The sequence below is a fragment of the Aricia agestis genome, chromosome 16 (assembly GCF_905147365.1).
Source record: "Aricia agestis chromosome 16, ilAriAges1.1, whole genome shotgun sequence".
In the NCBI taxonomy this organism is placed as follows: domain Eukaryota; kingdom Metazoa; phylum Arthropoda; class Insecta; order Lepidoptera; family Lycaenidae; genus Aricia; species Aricia agestis.
In genome coordinates, this window is record NC_056421.1 from 2,530,158 (window position 1) to 2,550,407 (window position 20,250).

Consider the following 20,250-nt stretch of genomic DNA (forward strand, 5'->3'; position numbering starts at 1 on the left):
CTCTAAATCATTCAAATTACAATTTTTACTCATAAAAGTTCTTTTGCTAGTAAATATACATCTTTTTATTTATAATTCAATAAAAAAATGTAACAAATACTATACTTTAAAAATTCGTGTTGAGGGTCGTCTCTAGCGGAATCGCCCTATACAGTTTTTTTCGTCAATTTTCGTTTTATTATCGTCACGAGTAAATCTCCAAGAAAGCCTTAGCAATAAAGTTCTAGATTTAAAATTTACCTTGAAAAACTTTGGGCACTGATTCATTTATGTAAATAAGCGATTGTCTCTACCGTAAACGGCAAGCACGAAGCACCATTATATGACGCACGGAGGTGTAACATTTAGGGGAAACACGTAGCCCAAGTAAGTATACCAAAAAGAAAACTGTAGCGGAAACATAAACAGCATAAGGATAGATAGGAAATTCTTAATTTTCTCAGAAAAAAAGCACAACTTAAGGAAAGAACGAAAAACGGACCACCTTTATTGGCGATTTCTGGGAAAATAATGTATTAGAGGTCACTCTCTCGGCTCCTTAGTCCCGCAGTCCAGTTTACATAATATTCCTCCTATTACTTTTTACTTCCTACTCGACTCCTATGTTCTTCTGAATATTATTTTTTGCGGGACCTAAGACAGTTTAAGCATGTCCATCGGACTTCCTGAGATCATATCAAAGGATTTTCGTGGTCGGATACCGCTGTCGATCCTGGCGACACAGGAGATACGGCGGTGGGAATGTGTGGTGGACCAAAGTCCGCGCAGACAAAAACGAAAAAATAACTATTTAATTGAAGGTATTTATCTAGTTTTTATGTTTTAAATTTTAATCATCATCAGTTGGGACAGCATGGGCGTACCCAGGTTCGGGGGGGGGGGCAAATTACGCTGATTCTGGGCCAGGGGGGGGCAAATCAGATTTTTTATAAGCTAGGTGTTTATAAAGAATAAGTAAATAATTAATAATGTATTGCAAACAAATGGCAAAAATTCGTTATTTAAAAAAATGATAGTACTAGATAATATACTTAGTAGGGACGTCAATATGATCCCCCCCCCCCCCCTCTTTTGCTTGTCATGTAGAGTTGTGAAGCTTTCTACCCACGACATCGTTAAAGTAGTCATCGTTACACTTGATTGAATATAATTTGACACATAAAAATGAATGTGGGCCAGGATGTTAGACAATAGTCGGTGGGCTTGTGTGGGCATGGCCCATTGCCGACTCCATCTTCCGTGACTGTATTGTACTGTCAGTAGATTCAGAAAGACTAAGGGCTTTGTTACATCTACCGACACCGAGTATAGTAGAGTGATTTCGCCGCTTTCGCGTCAAAAGTGCATAGACTTAAATTTTCTTTAGTACATAACATTAAAAGTATTTAAAAGTGTTTCGGTGGTTCCTAAAATCTAAATATGTACTTCAATTTAGTATTCAATAATTTACATCTTTTCATCCCTATTCCTTATAAGGGATATGTAGCGATCTATAGATCTCGACCACACGGATCGTTTATTTCAGCCACCTCTAATTTTGTCACAGCGTTGCATGATTTATTCCAAGTTTCGTTTGCTCTTAGATGTATATTACAATTTATAAACTATACGTTTCTTACAAAGTGAGGATGGAGTAAAGTAAAATAGCGTAATATCACTTTTAGTGACAACTCTCTGCACTCTGTTTTATCGAAAACTATGAATAGACGTAAAAATCAAGTTTCCAATAAAATGAATTAAATATGATAATATTATGTACTACTTAATAATTAGAGATTAATATTGAAGTACGCTCGTACAGAAGTATGAATTAAATATTGCTTAATTTCAAAACGTAGAAACTTGAGCCTCTTCAGCCTACTGTTTTTCAACAAAACTTAAAACCACGAGACTAGTCACAAAATAAATGTTGCAATTTAATACAGACTTTTGTTGCTCGTCTCGTGGCTTGGACCATATAATAGAGTTGTCAAGATTTGGAAATTGCTATAAGAATAAATTAAGAGTTTTTGTTTCACAATAAAAAAAAATATTTACATTTTACCTCCTCAGCCACGTTTCCACCGTCGCAAATAAAAATAATACTTAACAAGAACTATTTATTTAAAAAAATAATTTATAAATAATCTCATCCACACACTCAAATAAACTATGTAACGTTAATATGGCAGCGTCAGCACTCGGTCCACAACACTATCACGCGAAAGTTCTGTCAGCGTCGTATTCATACTCGAACTCCGCGAAGAACGAGTCGAACGGCGAGAGCGAGTCCTCGGCGTACTCCGACGTGGTGTCCTGGCCCGGGGACAGCTCCGAGAACTCCGACGCCGGCGGCGACGACCAGCTCTCGGGCTCCGGGCTCGAGGCCCGCAGCGCCGCCGACAGCGCCGAGATATACTTCATCGCCAGCCGCAGAGTCGTGATCTTCGTCAGCTTCTCGCACGGCACCGGCGTGCCCGTTATCTCCGCGGCCGGCACCGCGCGCCGCAGCGTCTCGAACGCGCGGTTGATCTCCCGCATGCGGCTGCGCTCCCGCGCGTTGGCCGTCTTCCGGCGGTACTTGCTGAGGGGCTGCGGCGTGCGGCGCGCGCGCGGCTCGCGGGAGCGCGCGGCGCGGGGCCGCAGCTTGTACGTGTCGTGGTCGGGCATGGAGTGCGCGGCGCATGCGCGCGACGCCCGGCCCGCGCAGATTACCGCCCGCGCGCCGAATTCCGCTTAAAAAATACGCTCACTCCGCCCACCCGCTTCGTTCATGTACACTCGCGATGAAAACACTATTGTAGTATTTCCCATGTAATTTATTGTGAATTAATTCGCGTCTCTTCCGCTCGTGCCGCGGCCTATAAATAATCGTAAGTGCTGCGGAGATCCGCGGAATACAAATGAGACGCGATGTCGCTATTTCTGATCGATTCCATTGTAGTATTACGCACAAAATATAAACAAATCTAAATACGTCTATCCACATTTTATCTTTCTTTTTGTTTTCTGAGTCATTGCGTCGTTTAATTTATGATCATTAATTCTCCATCCTATAAATCAAAGGCGTGGTCCTCATTATAATTCGCGCAGTTTGCTTAAACTCAATTATGTGCAAAGAAACAAGATGCGCAATAAAATATCCAACGAGAGTCACCGTTGCAAGTTCATCGCAATAATTTAGAGAAAATATGATGAATAATATAAATATAGACGTTATTACTAACGAAGGTGTGTCAAGGCAGGTCCTTAGGCTTATGCCAGCTCATGTTATATTCAAATCTGCTTCGTCCTCAATTGCAGATTTGGAATTAAGCCATTTAAGACATTTTGTCCTTCTTCTAGTGTTTTTCTTCCCCTTCAATGACAATGTGTCTAGTAAGTAATAAAGCTAAACTTTAAGAAACTGAAGCATCTCTCTTTGAGTACTATTATTCTTCATTACACCACGTTTTTTATTGTAGGTATGTCTCCAACAGCGTTTTAGAAAGAAATCGTCGTGACTAGTTAATAATATTATGCGATTATTCAGGTGTATTTCCTACACCTATTTTCGATCCAACTATTTTCATACGCAAATAACCTGTGTAGTATTTTCTCACGCAGAACTTGTTACTTATTCTTAGATATTTTCATTTCATTGCGCCTTAAATTCATTTGTGAAGGATCTGTAGGTACCGAATTCATAACCACCATCAATGGATCATGGTTATGACTTCGGAAAGCTTGTAGGAAGCACTCAGAGGCAAATATTTATTACACTAGCTGTTGCCCGCGACTTCGTCCGCGTGGACTTCAGTTTATAGCGCGCGATGTCAACAAAATTGGTGTCAAAAGCTTTTATAAAAAAAACCTGGTACGCCTTAAATCAAAACAGCTGTGCAGTGTGCACATAATATTTAATTTTTTTAAATTAAACTTTATATTTTATGCCAAATTTTAAAGCTTATTTAGCCCCCCAATTACACAACTTTACCGATAAACTATTTATCATTGATAGGTTTAAGGTTACGTCACTGTATATAATATAAACTTTATATTATATACACGTTATTTAATAAGTCAGTACTTTATATTATAAAGTACTGACTTATTAAATAACGTAATAAATCGAAAAAAATCGGAACCTAACTGTATGATGATATCACGTCTTATAGAAAGATGTTGGGCAAGCGTTAGCGCGATGTAAGAGACGCACGGCGCCATCTAGTATGAATTTTTGGAACTAACTTAATTTGAACAAATTTTCGTATTTTCACCCCCTTACAACCCTTTTTTCCAGTAAAAAAGTAGCCTATGTCCTTTCTCAGGCTTTAGACTATCTGTATACAAAATTTCATTACAATCGGTTCGGTAGTTTTGGCGTGAAAGCGAGACAGACAGACAGACAGACAGACAGACAGACAGACAGAGATACTTTCGCATTTATAATATTAGTATAGATTAACTGCTAAGAATAATAAAAACTAAGGAAAGGTAACTCCGTCAAGGAACATGTTTTACAATACTTGTCAAAAATGCGTACCTAGGTTACCTAGGTACACACACTTTCAATACATCTATACTAATATTATAATTCTGCAGAGTTTGTTTGTTTGTTTGTTTGAACGCGCTAATCTCAGGAACTACTGGTCCGATTTGAAAAATTCTTTCAGTGTTAGATATCCATACTAATATTATAAATGCGAAAGTATCTCTGTCTGTCTGTCTGTCTGTCTGTCTGTCTCGCTTTCACGCCAAAACTACTGAACCGATTGCAATGAAATTTTGTACACAGTTATTCTAGAGTCTGAGAAAGGACATAGGCTACTTTTTTACTGAAAAAAGGGTTGTCAGGGGGTGAAAATGCGTAAATTTGTTCAAATTCCAAAATCCAAAAATTAATAATAGATGGCGCCGTGCGTCTTCTACATCGCGCTGACGCTTGCTCAAAAGTCTTTCTATAAGAGGTGGTATCATCTTACATTTAAGTTTCGATTTTTTTCGATTAGACTATCTGTATACAAAATTTCATTACAATCGGTTCGGTAGTTTTGGCGTTTGGCGTGAAAGCGAGACTGACAGACAGACAGAGATACTTTCGCATTTATAATATTAGTATAGATTATGTGCACACTGCACAGCTGTTTTTGGGTATTTTGATTAATTAAGGGCCGCGCCACACCGGAATGGCAGCGGCGAGGCGAGCACTTTCAGCGCTGCCAATCCGGTGTAGCGCGGCCCTAAGAGGGGTACCACTTACCAGGGTTTTAAAAAGTTTTTAAATTTGACACAAATTTTGTTGACACCGCGCGCTATAAACTAAAGTCCACGCGGACGAAGTCGCGGGCAACAACTAGTAAGTTATAGATAATATAAGATATAAGAGAAAATAGTTTTTAGACGTGGGAGAGCCATGCTTCGGCACGAATGGAAAAATGTACGGTCGCAATAAGTTCCTAAATTACGCGAGCGAAGCCACGCGGAACATCTATATATAATAAAATCGTAGGAAAGTCAATGCTATACATTGAATATTTATGTACAACTAGCTGTTGCCCGCGACTTCGTCCGCGTGGACTTCAGTTTATAGCGCGCGATGTCAACAAAATTGGTGTCAAAAGCTTTTATAAAAAAAAACCCTGGTACCCCTTAAATCAATACAGCTGTGCAGTGTGTACACAATAAGTACTTAATTTTTTATATTAAACTTTATATTTTATGCCAAATTTTAAAGCTTATTTAGCCCCCCAATTACACAACTTTACCCATAAACTATTTATCATTGATAGGTTTAGCCCCAATTTCACCAACGTCTGTTAGTGTTAACAGCTTGTTAAAATGTCCTGTCTTCTCTTTCATTCATATGAAAAACGAAACAGCTAACGTGATACTAATTCGAGCATTTACTTTAACAGTCGTTGGTGAAATTTGGTCTTAAGGTTACGTCACTGCCTGCACAGATAAAGTACTGAGTTATTTAATATCGTAGAATAGATATAACAATCGAAAAAATTCGAGACTTAAATGTAAGATGATACCACCTCTTATAGAAAGACTTTTGAGCAAGCGTCAGCGCGATGTAGAAGACGCACGGCGCCATCTATTATGAATTTTTTGAACAAATTTACGACCCTTACAACCCTTTTTTCCAGTAAAAAAGTAGCCTATGTCCTTTCTCAGGCTTTAGACTATCTGTATACAAAATTTCATTACAATCGGTTCGGTAGTTTTGGCGTTTGGCGTGAAAGCGAGACAGACAGACAGACAGACAGAGATACTTTCGCATTTATAATATTAGTATAGATTATGTGCACACTGCACAGCTGTTTTTGGGTATTTTGATTAATTAAGGGCCGCGCTACACCGGAATGGCAGCGGCGAGGCGAGCACTTTCAGCGCTGCCATTCCGGTGTAGCGCGGCCCTAAGAGGGGTACCACTTACCAGGGTTTTAAAAAGTTTTTAAATTTGACACAAATTTTGTTGACACCGCGGTATAAACTAAAGTCCACGCGGACGAAGTCGTGGGCAACAGCTAGTTATGAATAAAAACAATAATATATAATAAAGTAGGTATGATTAGTTCTGTTACAATAATGAAGTAAAAAATAAAACGCCATCTGTTTTCATATATTAGAATTAAAATGTTGATTGCATTGATATATTTTCTGGATGGAATATAAGCCAACACGGTACACTCGAACTCCTTAGAAATGCAGTAGGAGTTCTTTAAGATAAGATAGATTGGTTATTATTATACCAAGAGATAATATTACTAAACATAATATTCTAACGTATTAAAAACTATAAACAAAAACATAATAACTAATAAGTATGATTAGTTCTATGTTACAATGAAGTAAAAAATAAAACGCCATCTGTTGAATCGTATTAGAACTAAAATGTACATTGCATCAATATATTTCTGGATTTTTTATAATATTAAACATAAAATATATTTAAGATTTTTGAAATATTATTTTAATACACATCCAAGACCCAGGAACATTGAAAACTTTTTGTTCCGCCTGCGGGACTCGAACCCAGGACCACCGGGATGAGCGCGCCAGGCGCAATGCGAATTAATTTTATTTATTTATTTATTTATTTATTATGAAAACCAACAGCTTACATACTTAAAAAAAATTACATAGAGCGTTTAACAAACAATAAAGCCAATAATAGGTTTCCCATATATAACTATTATGTAGTACAAACTAAAACCTTAAAATAATAAAGGCACATTAATATTCATATTAAAAGTTAAAAGTCTAGAAAGAAGAGGCTGGTCGAGAAATTTAACCAGTATAGGGCTCTTGGGTATCTCTAGTGGCGCGGCGAGTGGCAGATTCAGGCAACACGTGTTCGTCAGAGTGCGATCAGCTGTGAAATACGGTTTACTAGTTTTAATGAAAACACGTTGAAAACGTTAAAAAATGCTCTGAAATAGGAAAATATGGGCGGGCGGTACGAGGTACTGTTGCGTTGTAGGGTGCAAAAATTCTCAATCTTCGAATCGTGAATTAACGTTTTATTCGTTTCTGAGACGGAATTGGGAAACGTATCGAAATCAACATGCCGATTATTAATCATGCTTAAATCTAAATCTCGCATTAATATTTCTAAAATATCACGTGCAAGTTATTTTTAATATCATTGTTTCATTATGTATAATAATATATTGTAATTTAAAAAACGATATAATAAAAAATAACAAATAAAATTATTGTCGGTTCAATATTTCAAAACAATACCAGTACTTATTCCTTCAATATTCACTTTTGCATTTATACTATTATCATACTAATATAATAATTACTGATATTACTAATTTACTAATAATATTATAAGTGCGAAAGTGTGTCTGTCTGTTACCTCTTAAAGCAAAATCTGTTCAGCAGTTTAGCTGAACAGATTTTGCTGAAATTTGGCATGGATAACTCCATAATATCCTTAAGAGTTCCGAAAAAGGACATAGGCAGTGGCGTAACTATAAGATCCGGGACCCGTGGCAAATTGATGGGGCTCTATCAGTAAAAATCGTCACGTTAATAATAAAACAATATGTACTTAAAAAATGTTTCCCTTTTGGGCCGGAGGCCCGTGGCATTTTGCCAGCCCTATAGTTACGCCACTGGACATAGGATACTTTTTGTCTCCGGAAAATGTACGGTTTCCGAACCCGCGCGACTAAAGAGTTATGGCACAACGGAGTTGCGGGCGTCATCTAGTAAATATTATGTATAATATATTATTACATATTAAAATTTTCTTTGATAATGAAATACAATATCTTCATTTTCCATTTTTATTTTGCATGTACGGTTGAATAGTTGCTGAAAATATATTTGTTTACATTATTTAACTATTAATTAATTTTCCAATTAATACATAGCTCCACTTTCACGTCGTACAGTCGATTAACTACTCGTCTGTGGTATTACTTTTAAACGGATGATTCGTTCTCCATCATCATGGATTTCGAAGACCTCATGAACATGATTGCTTTGGAATAGTTTGCGCGCTATAATTTTTAATTAGGTAAACAACCTGTTATTAGTAATAACTAATAAGTAATAGGTAACTAATAAAATGATCTTACAAATAAATAAATACACAGTAAAAAAAAATCATCGATATTTTCATGGAAATAAGATATTTTCCCACATCAAAATGTAGCCTATGTCGTTTCTCAGACTCTAGAATAACTGTGTACAAAATTTCATTGCAATCGGTTCAGTAGTTTTGGCGTGAAAGCGAGACAGACAGACAGACAGAGATACTTTCGCATTTATAATATTAGTATAGATAAATAATACTTGGGACGTGATCTACTATACTAACGCGGACGAAGTCGCGGGCAACAGCTAGTTTGCAATATTTAGGTGGCCTTCAGCGGTATCAGGCTGACGTTACATGACAGTTACTTAGTAACTTTTAACTAAGTAAGTACATAATTATTAGGAACTTAACCTTTACATCTTATATTTCATTTGTATTATTCTCTTATCGTGTATAATTTTGTAATCTATTTTAATTTAATTACGTTTTAAAATCATTTGTAAAGGATCCGTATATCATTCAGCATGGTCGTTACTTCGGGAAGCTCCATGAGGACGGTAACATTCTATTTTTGTTTCCACCTTTACAGAAACGAGCGTCCAAATTTACGTAATTCCATTTTTAGGATTTATGACACAAGTCCCGTATAACAGGTGTTCTATCAAAATAAGATCTTCCGGCTGAAATTCAAGATTCTAATATTATTAGTTTCATTTAGTTTTACTCGTATATAGTTACACTTTACCTATAACGATGAACTATTTTGTGGACACTTTATTCTGTTTCGTTACTTTTTTATTGGAAGTTCAGACTATTTTAAGTAGAATAATCCAACTAAAATTTCTTTAAATCAGTTAATAACAATGAAAAGTTAGACCTCAATTTGTACAAAAAAGAGTAAATTTTAAATTATTATAATGTTTAAAAGTTATTTCTGAAAGTAACAAAAATTTACTCTATCCTTAGAATGAGGTGGTTATATTTTTGAATGTGGACATTTTATTTCTTTTAATCTTTACGAAGACTTTTAAATTTACTCTTTTTTGTACAAAAATTTGTACAAAAAAAGAGTAAATTTTAAATTATTATATATTATAATGTTTAAACGTTATTTCTGAAATTAACAAAAATTTATTCTATCCTTAGAATCGTCATTTTTACTAACTTCTATAAAAGAGATGGTTATATTTTTGAATGTGGACATTTTATTTCTTTTAATCTTTACGAAGGTTTTTAATAAAAAATAAAAATGTAGTAGTAAACTATTTTTGCCTCCATATTACGTCTTGCAATATATCACCTTGTATCTTTATCTTAACGTTATCATTGTATCTTGAATCTTGTTCAATCTACGTTTACTATGCCTGATAAGGTTCGGGATTTGTAAATTTTTAGCTTCTTCTAAATTTTATAATAATTATTATAGAACCTTAAAAATATTTAACATGAACGTATCATTTTTTATCTTAGTTACAAATATAATATTTATAACCATTCCATCCATCCATTCGTAGGTGTAAAGGTACTTAAATATTATATTATATTTACTAAAGCACTTAGATAGTAAACGGTAGTTACATACGCCAAGTGCCAACCAACCGCTAACCTTTATTTTATAGAGTCAATATTTTATGCGGAAAAAATGATGTAAGTTAAAATTAAGAAATAAATAACAATGTGTCAAACCTTGTGGAAATTCTGGATTGATATTATATGAGTAGTGAGTACACCAATTATTATTTAAACAAATAAACACATGCAAGGACTACTGAATTTTGAATTGAGAAAATGTGTGATACCTTGATTGTCTAAGTTGTTACCTAAAACCCTCGAACGTCGTGCAAATAAATTCTCATTACTCAAATGCAACATAAAATAATAGATAAAAATTATAAAGACCATAAATAGCAGCAGCAGACTCTAGGTTTATAATAATTCCGAGAAGAAGACGCACGCGACGGAGTGGCCGCGGCGACTTACATTAGCCGGGTACCCGGGGCGGTGGTGTGGACTGTGGGGACACCGCCGCCCATTGCACCGAGACAGAGCCGTGATGCGCAAGGTGTTCCTGCGCATCACGGCCCCCCGTGTAGCGGAGTGGTGATGGGTCTGCAAAATGTGGATGATCGCTGGTAGAGTTACGGTAGGTTCTATCGTACCCGGAACTCTGCCTTAAGCGAGCAGTGCAGGAGCACCATGGGGTTTTAGTGGGTATACTACACAGGAGTCCTACATACCCCGGCCGATATTCCCAATTTGCAGGGATGCGTAAAGCATTTCCCCATGTTAAAAAAAGCTTAATAATAATTAAATACTTCTCATAAAAAACCTTTTCAAAATTATTATCAGTGACGGATTAAGACTACTTAATGCCCAAAGTAATCCATGCCTGTGTACCAAACTTTTACCATCTAAAAATATTAGTTTTTACTTATTTGCTACTTTTTTCCTAGAATTTTTTTTGGTGTGGTTTTTGGTGACGTGAGAGTGAGACGTGATGCCCTAAGGATGATTTTTGTCCTTCTGGTGCCCCCTCAGACGTGATGCCCTATAGGCAATTGCTTAATTCGATTAAGGGTTAATCCGTTACTGATTATTATACCTACAGCAGCACTTCAAATATAACCTAATACATCACCTAGATCTAATAAACAAATCACAATTAAGTACAAAAAATATATTATGTATAATAATAACATATTATTGAATATTATTTAAATACGTTTAATGTCGCGATTGTACCCGGTTGCAATGAATGAACACGGAGTAGGCAATATTTTGCGTATTGGTTGTGGCGTTTCCGTTCTGATGTTCTAGGCTTCCAATTTCAAATTCGACCTTCAAAGGGAGCACAGATTTACAAACACTGCGTAGGCAAAGACATTAAATTCGCTGCCGGGTGTAGGCGCTGTTATAGCCTGTAGGTGTATTATGTTGCAATCTGTGACGTAACTTATTTGTAGGCGTATGATGAAGATGATCGAAAATTTACATGGCTGATGGCACCTATTAAGTATTAACGTATAGTCTGTCAAGAAAGTGAAGAAATTATAAAGTGGCAACATCGTAGTGTCATCCCTTTTTAGGGTTCCGTAGCCAAATGGCAAAAACGGAACCCTTATAGATTCGTCATGTCGGTCTGTCTGTCTGTCCGTCCGTATGTCACAGCCACTTTTCTCCGAAATTATTAGAGTTATACTATTGAAACTTGGTAAGTAGATGTAGTCTGTGAACCGCATTAAGATTTTGATACAAAAATGAAAAATTATTAAAAATTTTAGGGGTCCCCATAGGTACAACTGAAACAATTTTTTTTTCATTTAACCTATGCGTGTGGGGTATCTATGGATAGGTCTTCAAAAATCTAGTGAGGTTTCTCATATCATTTTTTTCTAACCTGAATAGTTTGCGAGATAGACTCTTCCAAAGTGGTAAAATGTGTGCCCCCCCCCCCCCTAACTTCTAAAGTAGGGGCTTAATAATGCTAAAAAAATATATGATGTACATTACTATAAAAACTATCAACGAAAATTGGTTTGAACGAGATCTAGCAAGTAGTTTTTTTTATACGTCACAAATGGTAAACCTTAATTTAACTTTCACTAAATCAACTGAAATATAAAAATAAATCAAAAACCTTTTAATTTCATAATAAACCTTATTGTTGCTGCGGAACCCTTCATGGGCGAGTCCAACTCGCACTTGGCCGGTTTCTTTTTCTTAGATTGATTTGAAAGGGATGACACTACGATGTTTCCACTTTTTAATTTTTTCACTTCCTTGACAGACTATACCTAAATTACTAATGTTAATTGTTACCTAATATTATAAACATTATAATTAACATTTATAATCTAATAATTAACGTTCAGAAAATCTTTATTTATACGTGGGAGAGCCATGCTTTGGCACGAATGGGCCGGCTCGACCGGAGAAATACCACGTTCTCACAGAAAACCGGCGTGAAACAGCGCTTGCGCTGTGTTTCGCCGAGTGAGTGAGTTTACCGGAGGCCCAATCCCCTACCCTATTCCCTTCCCTACCCTCTCCCCTATTCCCTTCCCTTCCCTTTTCTACTCTCCCCTATTCCTTTCCCTTTCTTTCCTTACCCTCCCCTATTACCCTGTTCCCTCTTAAAAGGCTGGCAACGCACTTGCAGCTCTTCTGATGCTGCGAGTGTCCATGGGCGACGGAAGTTGCTTTCCATCAGGTGACCCGTTTGCTCGTTTGCCCCCTTATTTTATATTTAAAAAAACAAAAAAAAACATGGAATACATTTTCTAAACAGTAATTAATTATTATATTATTTAGCTTGATACATAATAAATTATTTGCCGATTACTTTTTCGCAGGCGCTATTCTAAGCTTATCTAAATGCGCGTCATAAAACAGATCCCAGAAAGCCATGTTACTGTGGAAGGGTCGCGAGATGACGGTCAAGTTGGAGTCGATCTGCAGACACGGCACCGTGTTGGCGGTCAGCGGCGGCCATGACACCGGCAGCAGCTCCGTGCGAACAGGCGTTGGATTCCTGGAATGACGAACATTCTAAAAATTAAGATATAATTTCAAAAATGAAGTAGGTACTAGAATTATTGTGTCTTATTTACACATCCTTGAGTGACACCAAATTTTATGCGCTTAATGTAATGTTATTAATTAGGAATAATAATAATTAATTAATTACAATTTTAATTAAGTAAGTATGTCATTATTCATAAATAACGTTTCAATATCAAAACCATTGCAAGCAAAAAATAGATTCAAGTATCAATTATAATTTTCTGTTTGTTAATCTTATTTTAACTCATGTAGGCTTAATTTGTAGTACTTACTTACATATTATACAGGATGTAACAAAAATAAGTGATAACACTTTAGGGTGTGTACGTGTTCCTTGTAGAGAGTTCACTGTGAAAGTATCAGGGCTGAAAGACCACATTTTTTTTCACTTTTGTATGGGGAAACTCGTGACGCTCGGGCCCTTGCCCATACAAAAGTGAAAAAAAATTTTCGTCTTTCAGCGCTGCTACTTTCACAGTGAACTCTCTACAAGGAACACGTACACACCCTGAAGTATTATCACTTATTTTTGTTACACCCTGTATAAAATTCTCGTTTCACAATGTTAGTAACCGTACTCCTCGGAAACGGCTTTACTGATTTTTGCCAAATTTTAGTCTGAGAATCGGCTACTGCCTACTTTTTAAATTGATAAGTGCATTTGTTGAAAAAAAAAAGTAAATTATTATCTACAATTCGAGACTGACGGCGACCATTGTTTGTGCGGTGGGATAGCGATGGACGCTGCACGCTACCATCATGGTGCCATACTTATTTAGTCACTTCAATAAAATAATATGGGCGAAATAATTTTTATGGCATAACAACGTTTGCCGGGACAGCTAGTAATATTATAATCTACCAAATGTTTCCTGTTTATGTCTTAAAATTAAAATGATTATTCAGTAATGCTATTTTCTTACCCGTATTTAATGAAATTGGTCCACAACGTCGTCATTTCCTCAATTATACGTTGGTCATATTTATTTGGTATATCCGGAATTAAATATATGGTAAAAATATAACCCAGCTCATCGGAGTGAACCGCACCAGCTTCAGTCACATTGTAAAGCCTTTTAAACCTATTCAGGTGACCATCATAAGAAAACTTGTAGAGATATACATTTGTGTTCTTATGCTTAGCATACTTGATCATTTCTCGTTGTACGGGATAAATGAAATCGAAATCGGAAAGAAAATCGACAACTTTGTACTTATTCGTTGTAAAGTTTCTATCATCTCCCAGGTAGAAATGCTGCACTATATCGATGAGGTTACTGTGATTCTGAAAATTGAACTTAAACTCCATGTCAGTTCGTACCACTTGTTGCTGCCTGAACAATGGCGCGTAGGAGGAACTGTATAAGCTATAAATGCATTCTCTTTCTGCAAACCCGCCTAGTATGTTTAGTCCATCAATATTTATTCCTTGTGATAATTCAGGGTTTTCATCTATAAAACGTAAAACTCCATCGAATTCTTTTTCGACACATGGGAACCATTCATATTCATTTGTTGTTGATTTGATAAGAGTTTCGGGACTAACTTTAGTCAAAAATGACAGAGCAGCATATGTGTCGTTAGTTCTAAAACCGAGTTTTTTAGAAATATTTATGAGTACATTTTTATTAGAAGGAGCGAGAAAACCTGGACTCGTGGCAGTTCCACTTTGCAGTATAGCTTGCTGAAACATTCTGGGCTGCTTAGTTAACAGATGCATGTTGACTACCATAGCACCTGAGCTGTGACCGCCTATGGTAATTTTTTGAGGATTGCCCCCAAATGCTCTAATATTTTCTTTCACCCATTTAATAGCCTTGTACTGGTCCCATAGTCCTTGATTGCCGGGTATTTCGGGTATGTCCGTACACATGAAACCATAGGGGCCCAGTCTATAATTGAAAGTAACCACTATAATATCGTGACGGACAAGGTATTTTGGTCCATAGTAGCTCCTCCCACCATGGCCATGAACGAACTTGCCCCCAAAAATATAGATATAAACAGCTCTGTCTCTCGTATCCGTATTAGGTACATATACATTGAGATTTAAACAATCCAATTTGCCACCATACGGGTCATCTACTGGGACGTACACTTCCCTCATCTGTGGACATATTTCTGGTTCCGAGAACGCCTCGTAAACTTTATCGAATTTTTCGCACGGGATTGATGCCTAGAAACGTTTTAAATTGTTAAATAAAAACTTTAAACGTCAAATATAGATTTTAATTTACTTACCATAAAATAATCGTAACACTATCTTAAAAATGTATGTGCTCACCCCAAAGGGATTGCTGGCGTTGACTCTGGCGTACGGTATGCCCAGGAACATGACATAGTCCCCGTCGTCGGCCGGCACACCCTGTATGCTGCCCACTTCCGTGTGGACCATCAGCCTTAGCTCCACATGGCTTATGATCACCAGCAGTATGACCGCACACGTGAACATTCTATTGCGGGCTTAGTAGAACTAAATTTATTATTAAATAAAAGAACCTGCTCACTAGAAAAACTGACGGCGAAATATGTCTTATCAGTGAGTCTCGTCGTTTTAATTCAGTATTCAACTAATTAACAAGTGATTGGTAGGCCGATTAACATTCAATGTAACAAAAATAAAAGCACACTTAAAAACCTGTTTTCTTTCCGCACATTCTGAATTTTTTTGCATAGATTGCAGCGTTACCATTGAAGGATGTTCTAGTTGCTTGTATAATTAATAATTGAAGATACTAACTTTTAAGGTGTTCAAAGGAAGCACCGAACAAGGGGAGCAAAGATACAAGAAAATCGAATACGTATTACATGTTCTGAATGCACCATGTATGATTGCATGTAATTAGATTGAAGGCGCGCGATGTTCGATATCAACCCTAGACGATGAATAAAATATTACGCGATGAGTGATGTTGACGATAAAATAAATATGGTTGACGATAAAAAAAATATAAGTATATAAAACGTCTAGGGGCCGGCTAAAACAATCTATAGATAGCACAAATACGTTTTCGGACGCAGAAAATGACGATTAATCTACACAATAATATTATCGAATGGCTTAGTAAAAATAAATCTGTAAACAGCTGATATTAGCATCTAGGTAAAAAAGGTAAAAAAACATTAATTAATAAGGTACACAAATGACTTTTTACTCGTATTAAGTATATGAAAATGTTAAATACGTAAGACCTGGAATTGAAGCAATTAATAACAATTTTAATGTAATATTGTTCTTAATCAAAATATTTAAGTACCGCCTAGTACCGCAGATAGATTAATAATACTCGTATGTTGTACAATACTCTTTTTTAAATCCTTATTTAGGATCATAATAGTAGATCTATTTAAGTAAGTACTTAATTATAATAATTATACTATAAACTAGATTTGCAAAATTATGAAGATATATAAGTACTTAGTTTTTGTTCATTTTCGTCAGTTTATTTTGCATCTTTTACTCCGTCTCCGAGTGACAAGTCTTACAGAAATGAAACACAACAGCCGAAAAAATTTAAAGCAGTTGAGCATATATTCACGCCAATATATATTATCACCTTGATTTAACTATTTGCTAATGTTTTCTTTTCAGGCGCTATATAATACTAAGCTTATCTAAATGCGCGGCATAAAACAGGTCCCAGAATGCCATGTTTCTGTGGAAAGGTCGCGAGATGACGGTCAAGTTGGAGTCGATCTGCAGACACGGCACCGTGTCGGCGGTCAGCGGCGGCCATGACACCGGCAGCAGATCCGTGCGAACAGGCGTTGGGTTCCTGAAATTACATAATTTTCACGTTTTAAATAAACTCTTTTTATCCTATAAAACGTCAAAGGCCGGGTGCCATCGAAATTCTCATACGAAAATATTTAACATGTTTGAGTTATTTTTCAGCTTAAAATAGTAATTTCCTAGGTTCCTTTTTTTTTTTCACGCAGAGAAATGCATTAACGCATTCGACGCAGGGGATGGGGGCTTCGGATATGTGGGGCTCATCGCGGCGAAGATGGTATGTGCCGCGACCCGTTCCTGCACAAAAATTTACTACAAAATATTTAAATACTAAAAAATATTTTTTTGAGTTAAAATATTTTGTCGTAAATTTACTATTTATTTATATATTTTTTAGTGTTTTACTATATTTTTTAGAGTTTAAATATTTTGTAGTAAATTTTTGTGCAGGAACCTAGGTAATTACTATTTTAAGCTGAAAAATAACTCAAACATGTTAAATATTTTCATATGAAAAAATGATTTTGGTATTATGTATGTATGAGAATTTCGGTGGCACGCGGCCTCTTAAAACTATTTAGATTTTATCTTTTGTTTGGTTTGGTAAAATGTAAATTATAGTTTTTAAAATCACTGCTTTACGCAATCATTTTCTGAAGGCAATGATTATCATAAATAGAAAGAGATCGACAATTTGTGTATCTATCTAGATGTTATAGTTATATAAATTCTTCACTAAAGAAAAGTTGGTCGACAGACAAGAGCAAAACTTTGTATACTTACATAATATTATTTATATGTTATTTTAACTTATAAATATATTATTGTAACTTACAGACGTTATATTTTAATGTGGCTCTTCCTATTAAGTTAAGTTTTTAGCTTAAGTTCTAAAAAAGATAATAATATTATGTCTTACCCGTATTTCATGAAATTGGTCCATAACGTTGTAATTTGGTCAATTTTATGCTGGTCATCGGTGTTTGGTACATCCGGAAGGAAATCAATGGTAAAAATATATCCCAGTTCATCGGAGTGCGTCGTTCCGGGTTCGGTTATATTGTAATACCTTTTCATTCTATTTAGATGACCTTCATAAGAAAACAAATATTGATATACATTTGTATCCTTGTGCTTTGCATATTTGATCAACTGCCGTTGTAAGGGATAAACGAAATCGAAGTCAGTAAGAAAATCGACAACTTCGTATTTATTAATTTCACCGTTTGCGTGGTCTCCAAGATAGAAGTGCTTTATTATATCTAAGACGTTACTATGATTTTGTAAATTAAACTTAAAACCTAAATCAGACCGAAGTATATCTTCGGATTTTAATAAAAACGCGTACGAGGGACTATACAAGGTATAAATGCATTCTCGTTCTGTAAACCCGCTTAGTATGTTAAGACCATCAATATTTATTCCTTCCGATAACTCGGGGTTTTCATCGATATATGGAACGACCCCATCAAATTCTTTTTCGACACACGAAGCCCATTCATATTCATATTTAGCTGTTGTTTTAATAACCGTTTCGGGATCTGCTTTGGCTAGAAATGAGAGGGCAGCATATGTGTCGTTAGTTTTGAATCCGATCTTTTCAGCAATATCGATGAGTGCCGTTTTGTCAGAAGGTCTAACAAAACCAGGAATTGTAGCACTTCCACTTTGCAGTATGGCTTGCTGAAACAGTCTAGGCTGTTTGGTCAATAGATGCATGTCAGCTGTCATAGCACCTGAGCTGTGACCACCGATGGTAATTCTTTGTGGATTACCTCCAAAGGCTTGAATATTATCTCTAACCCACTTAATGGCTTTGTACTGATCCCATAGTCCCTGATTGCCGGGTATTTCAGGAATGTCCATACACATGAAACCGTAGGGTCCAAGTCTATAATTAAAAGTAACTACTATAACATCGTGACGGACAAGATATTTAGGTCCATATAAGTCTCTTTGGCTTCGACCATGATCGTGCTTTCCCCCAAAAATATAAACATAAACAGCTTTGTCTGTTGTCTCCGTATTGGGTACATATACATTGAGATGCAAACAGTCCAGAGCACCTTTATACGGGTCGCCACCTCCTAAGTAAATTTCTCTAATTTGTGGACACATTACTGAATCGTTGAATGCTTCAAAAACTTTGTCAAATTTCTCATGGGGAATGGAAGCCTGCAAAAATTTATTAGTCTTTAAAATTATTGCATATTGATTATGGTTTTATATTCAGTGTTATATGACCTTTTTAGTGTGTTTATAATAATAATTACTTCATTAATTATTATTTTTTGGATATAAGACAATTTTAAATGTGTACGTACTTACCCCAAAGGGATTGCTGGCGTTGACTCTGGCGTACGGTATGCCCAGGAACATGACATAGTCCCCGTCGTCGGCCGGCACACCCTGTATGCTGCCCACTTCCGTGTGGACCAGCAGCCTCAGTTCCACATGGCTTATGACCAGCAGCAATATGACCGCACACGTAAACATTTTTGTGGCTTCTTTAAAAAACTTATTTCAACGGTTAAAACAATTTGACCTCCTCAATAGAAGACGCTACACTAAATGTCTTAAATATAATTCTAATATGTCTAACATTTCATCAATATGTATGACGGATCTAAGCTAATTAACATATTTATCAACTAAATTGATATTCAAATGTATTATAAAAAAATAGAAGCCTTTGCTGCTTTACGGCCGTTCCCAATATTTGATCTATATCTGGTTTTGCCCTACTAGAGATATTAATAGCTCACATTAGACATTAGAGACATATATTTTATGTCAATTATGAGCTATTCCTATCTCTAGTACGGCAAAACCAGAGATAGATCAAATATTGGTAACGGCCGTTAATGTACCTATACCAGTTACCACTAATAATACGATAACAGAGGAAAAATCACACACAAAAGCTACTCAATAAAATCAAATAAACGATAAGTACTTCAATAAAGTCGTATTACGTTATAAATTTATATTAAGTATATTATGTTACCCTCAAAGACCGAAAACTATAAAACTACTCCTGCGTATTAAATATCCATAATGGCAACATATAGACACTTTTTTTAGAATTTTTCACAAAATCCTCAATTATAGGTATGTGTAGTTATATATTTTAAATATTAAATAATAAAATTAAAATAAAATAAATAATTAAGGGGGGCTGCCATACAAAAAACACATTTTTTTTCCTTATTTTCGCTCTATAACGGTACAGAACTCGGACTCGCACTTGGCTGATTTTTACTACATGTATATGAATGTGTATATACGCTACATACACCAAATCAACATTTTTTATATGTTTTGTCTGTATGTCTGTCTGTCTGTCTGTTTGTTCCGGCTAATCTCTGAATTGGCTTGAACGATTTTGACGGGACTTTTTTTGGCAGATAGCTGATGTAGTAAGAAATAACTG

General features: G+C 35.9%; 3 protein-coding genes across 3 annotated transcripts; all 3 read right to left on the minus strand.

Moving 5' to 3' along the window:
* Positions 1-2,085: 2,085 nt before the first annotated feature.
* LOC121734695 (helix-loop-helix protein delilah-like) lies at positions 2,086-2,822 on the minus strand. Its single transcript, XM_042125293.1, has one exon. The coding sequence runs from the start codon at positions 2,647-2,649 to the stop codon at positions 2,197-2,199; it is 453 nt and encodes a 150-aa protein (XP_041981227.1). The 5' UTR covers positions 2,650-2,822; the 3' UTR covers positions 2,086-2,196.
* Positions 2,823-12,854: 10,032 nt separating this feature from the next.
* LOC121734875 (juvenile hormone esterase-like) lies at positions 12,855-15,521 on the minus strand. The gene is made up of 3 exons (XM_042125512.1): positions 15,369-15,521; positions 14,008-15,260; positions 12,855-13,052 (listed from the first exon to the last, which is right to left on the minus strand). Exons 1-3 carry the CDS (start codon positions 15,477-15,479, stop codon positions 12,860-12,862), a joined length of 1,557 nt encoding a protein of 518 aa, XP_041981446.1. The 5' UTR covers positions 15,480-15,521; the 3' UTR covers positions 12,855-12,859.
* Positions 15,522-16,512: 991 nt separating this feature from the next.
* Positions 16,513-19,483, minus strand: LOC121734874 (acetylcholinesterase-like). The gene is made up of 3 exons (XM_042125511.1): positions 19,146-19,483; positions 17,737-18,992; positions 16,513-16,860 (listed from the first exon to the last, which is right to left on the minus strand). The coding sequence occupies exons 1-3, from the start codon at positions 19,311-19,313 to the stop codon at positions 16,680-16,682; spliced, it is 1,605 nt and encodes a 534-aa protein (XP_041981445.1). The 5' UTR covers positions 19,314-19,483; the 3' UTR covers positions 16,513-16,679.
* Between the last annotated feature and the right edge of the window lie 767 nt (positions 19,484-20,250).

Excerpts from the sequence above, each read along its gene's own strand:
- LOC121734875 (XM_042125512.1), bottom strand. The coding sequence starts at position 15,479 with ATGGTCCACACGGAAGTGGGCAGCATACAGGGTGTGCCGGCCGACGAC. Across the intron at positions 15,261-15,368 it reads ACGCCAGCAATCCCTTTGGG|GCATCAATCCCGTGCGAAAA; the intron begins GTGAGCACATAC and ends AAACGTTTCTAG. Across the intron at positions 13,053-14,007 it reads ACCAATTTCATTAAATACGG|GAATCCAACGCCTGTTCGCA; the intron begins GTAAGAAAATAG and ends TCGTCATTCCAG.
- LOC121734695 (XM_042125293.1), bottom strand. The coding sequence starts at position 2,649 with ATGCCCGACCACGACACGTACAAGCTGCGGCCCCGCGCCGCGCGCTCC.
- LOC121734874 (XM_042125511.1), bottom strand. The coding sequence starts at position 19,313 with ATGTTTACGTGTGCGGTCATATTGCTGCTGGTCATAAGCCATGTGGAA. Across the intron at positions 18,993-19,145 it reads ACGCCAGCAATCCCTTTGGG|GCTTCCATTCCCCATGAGAA; the intron begins GTAAGTACGTAC and ends AAATTTTTGCAG. Across the intron at positions 16,861-17,736 it reads ACCAATTTCATGAAATACGG|GAACCCAACGCCTGTTCGCA; the intron begins GTAAGACATAAT and ends ATGTAATTTCAG.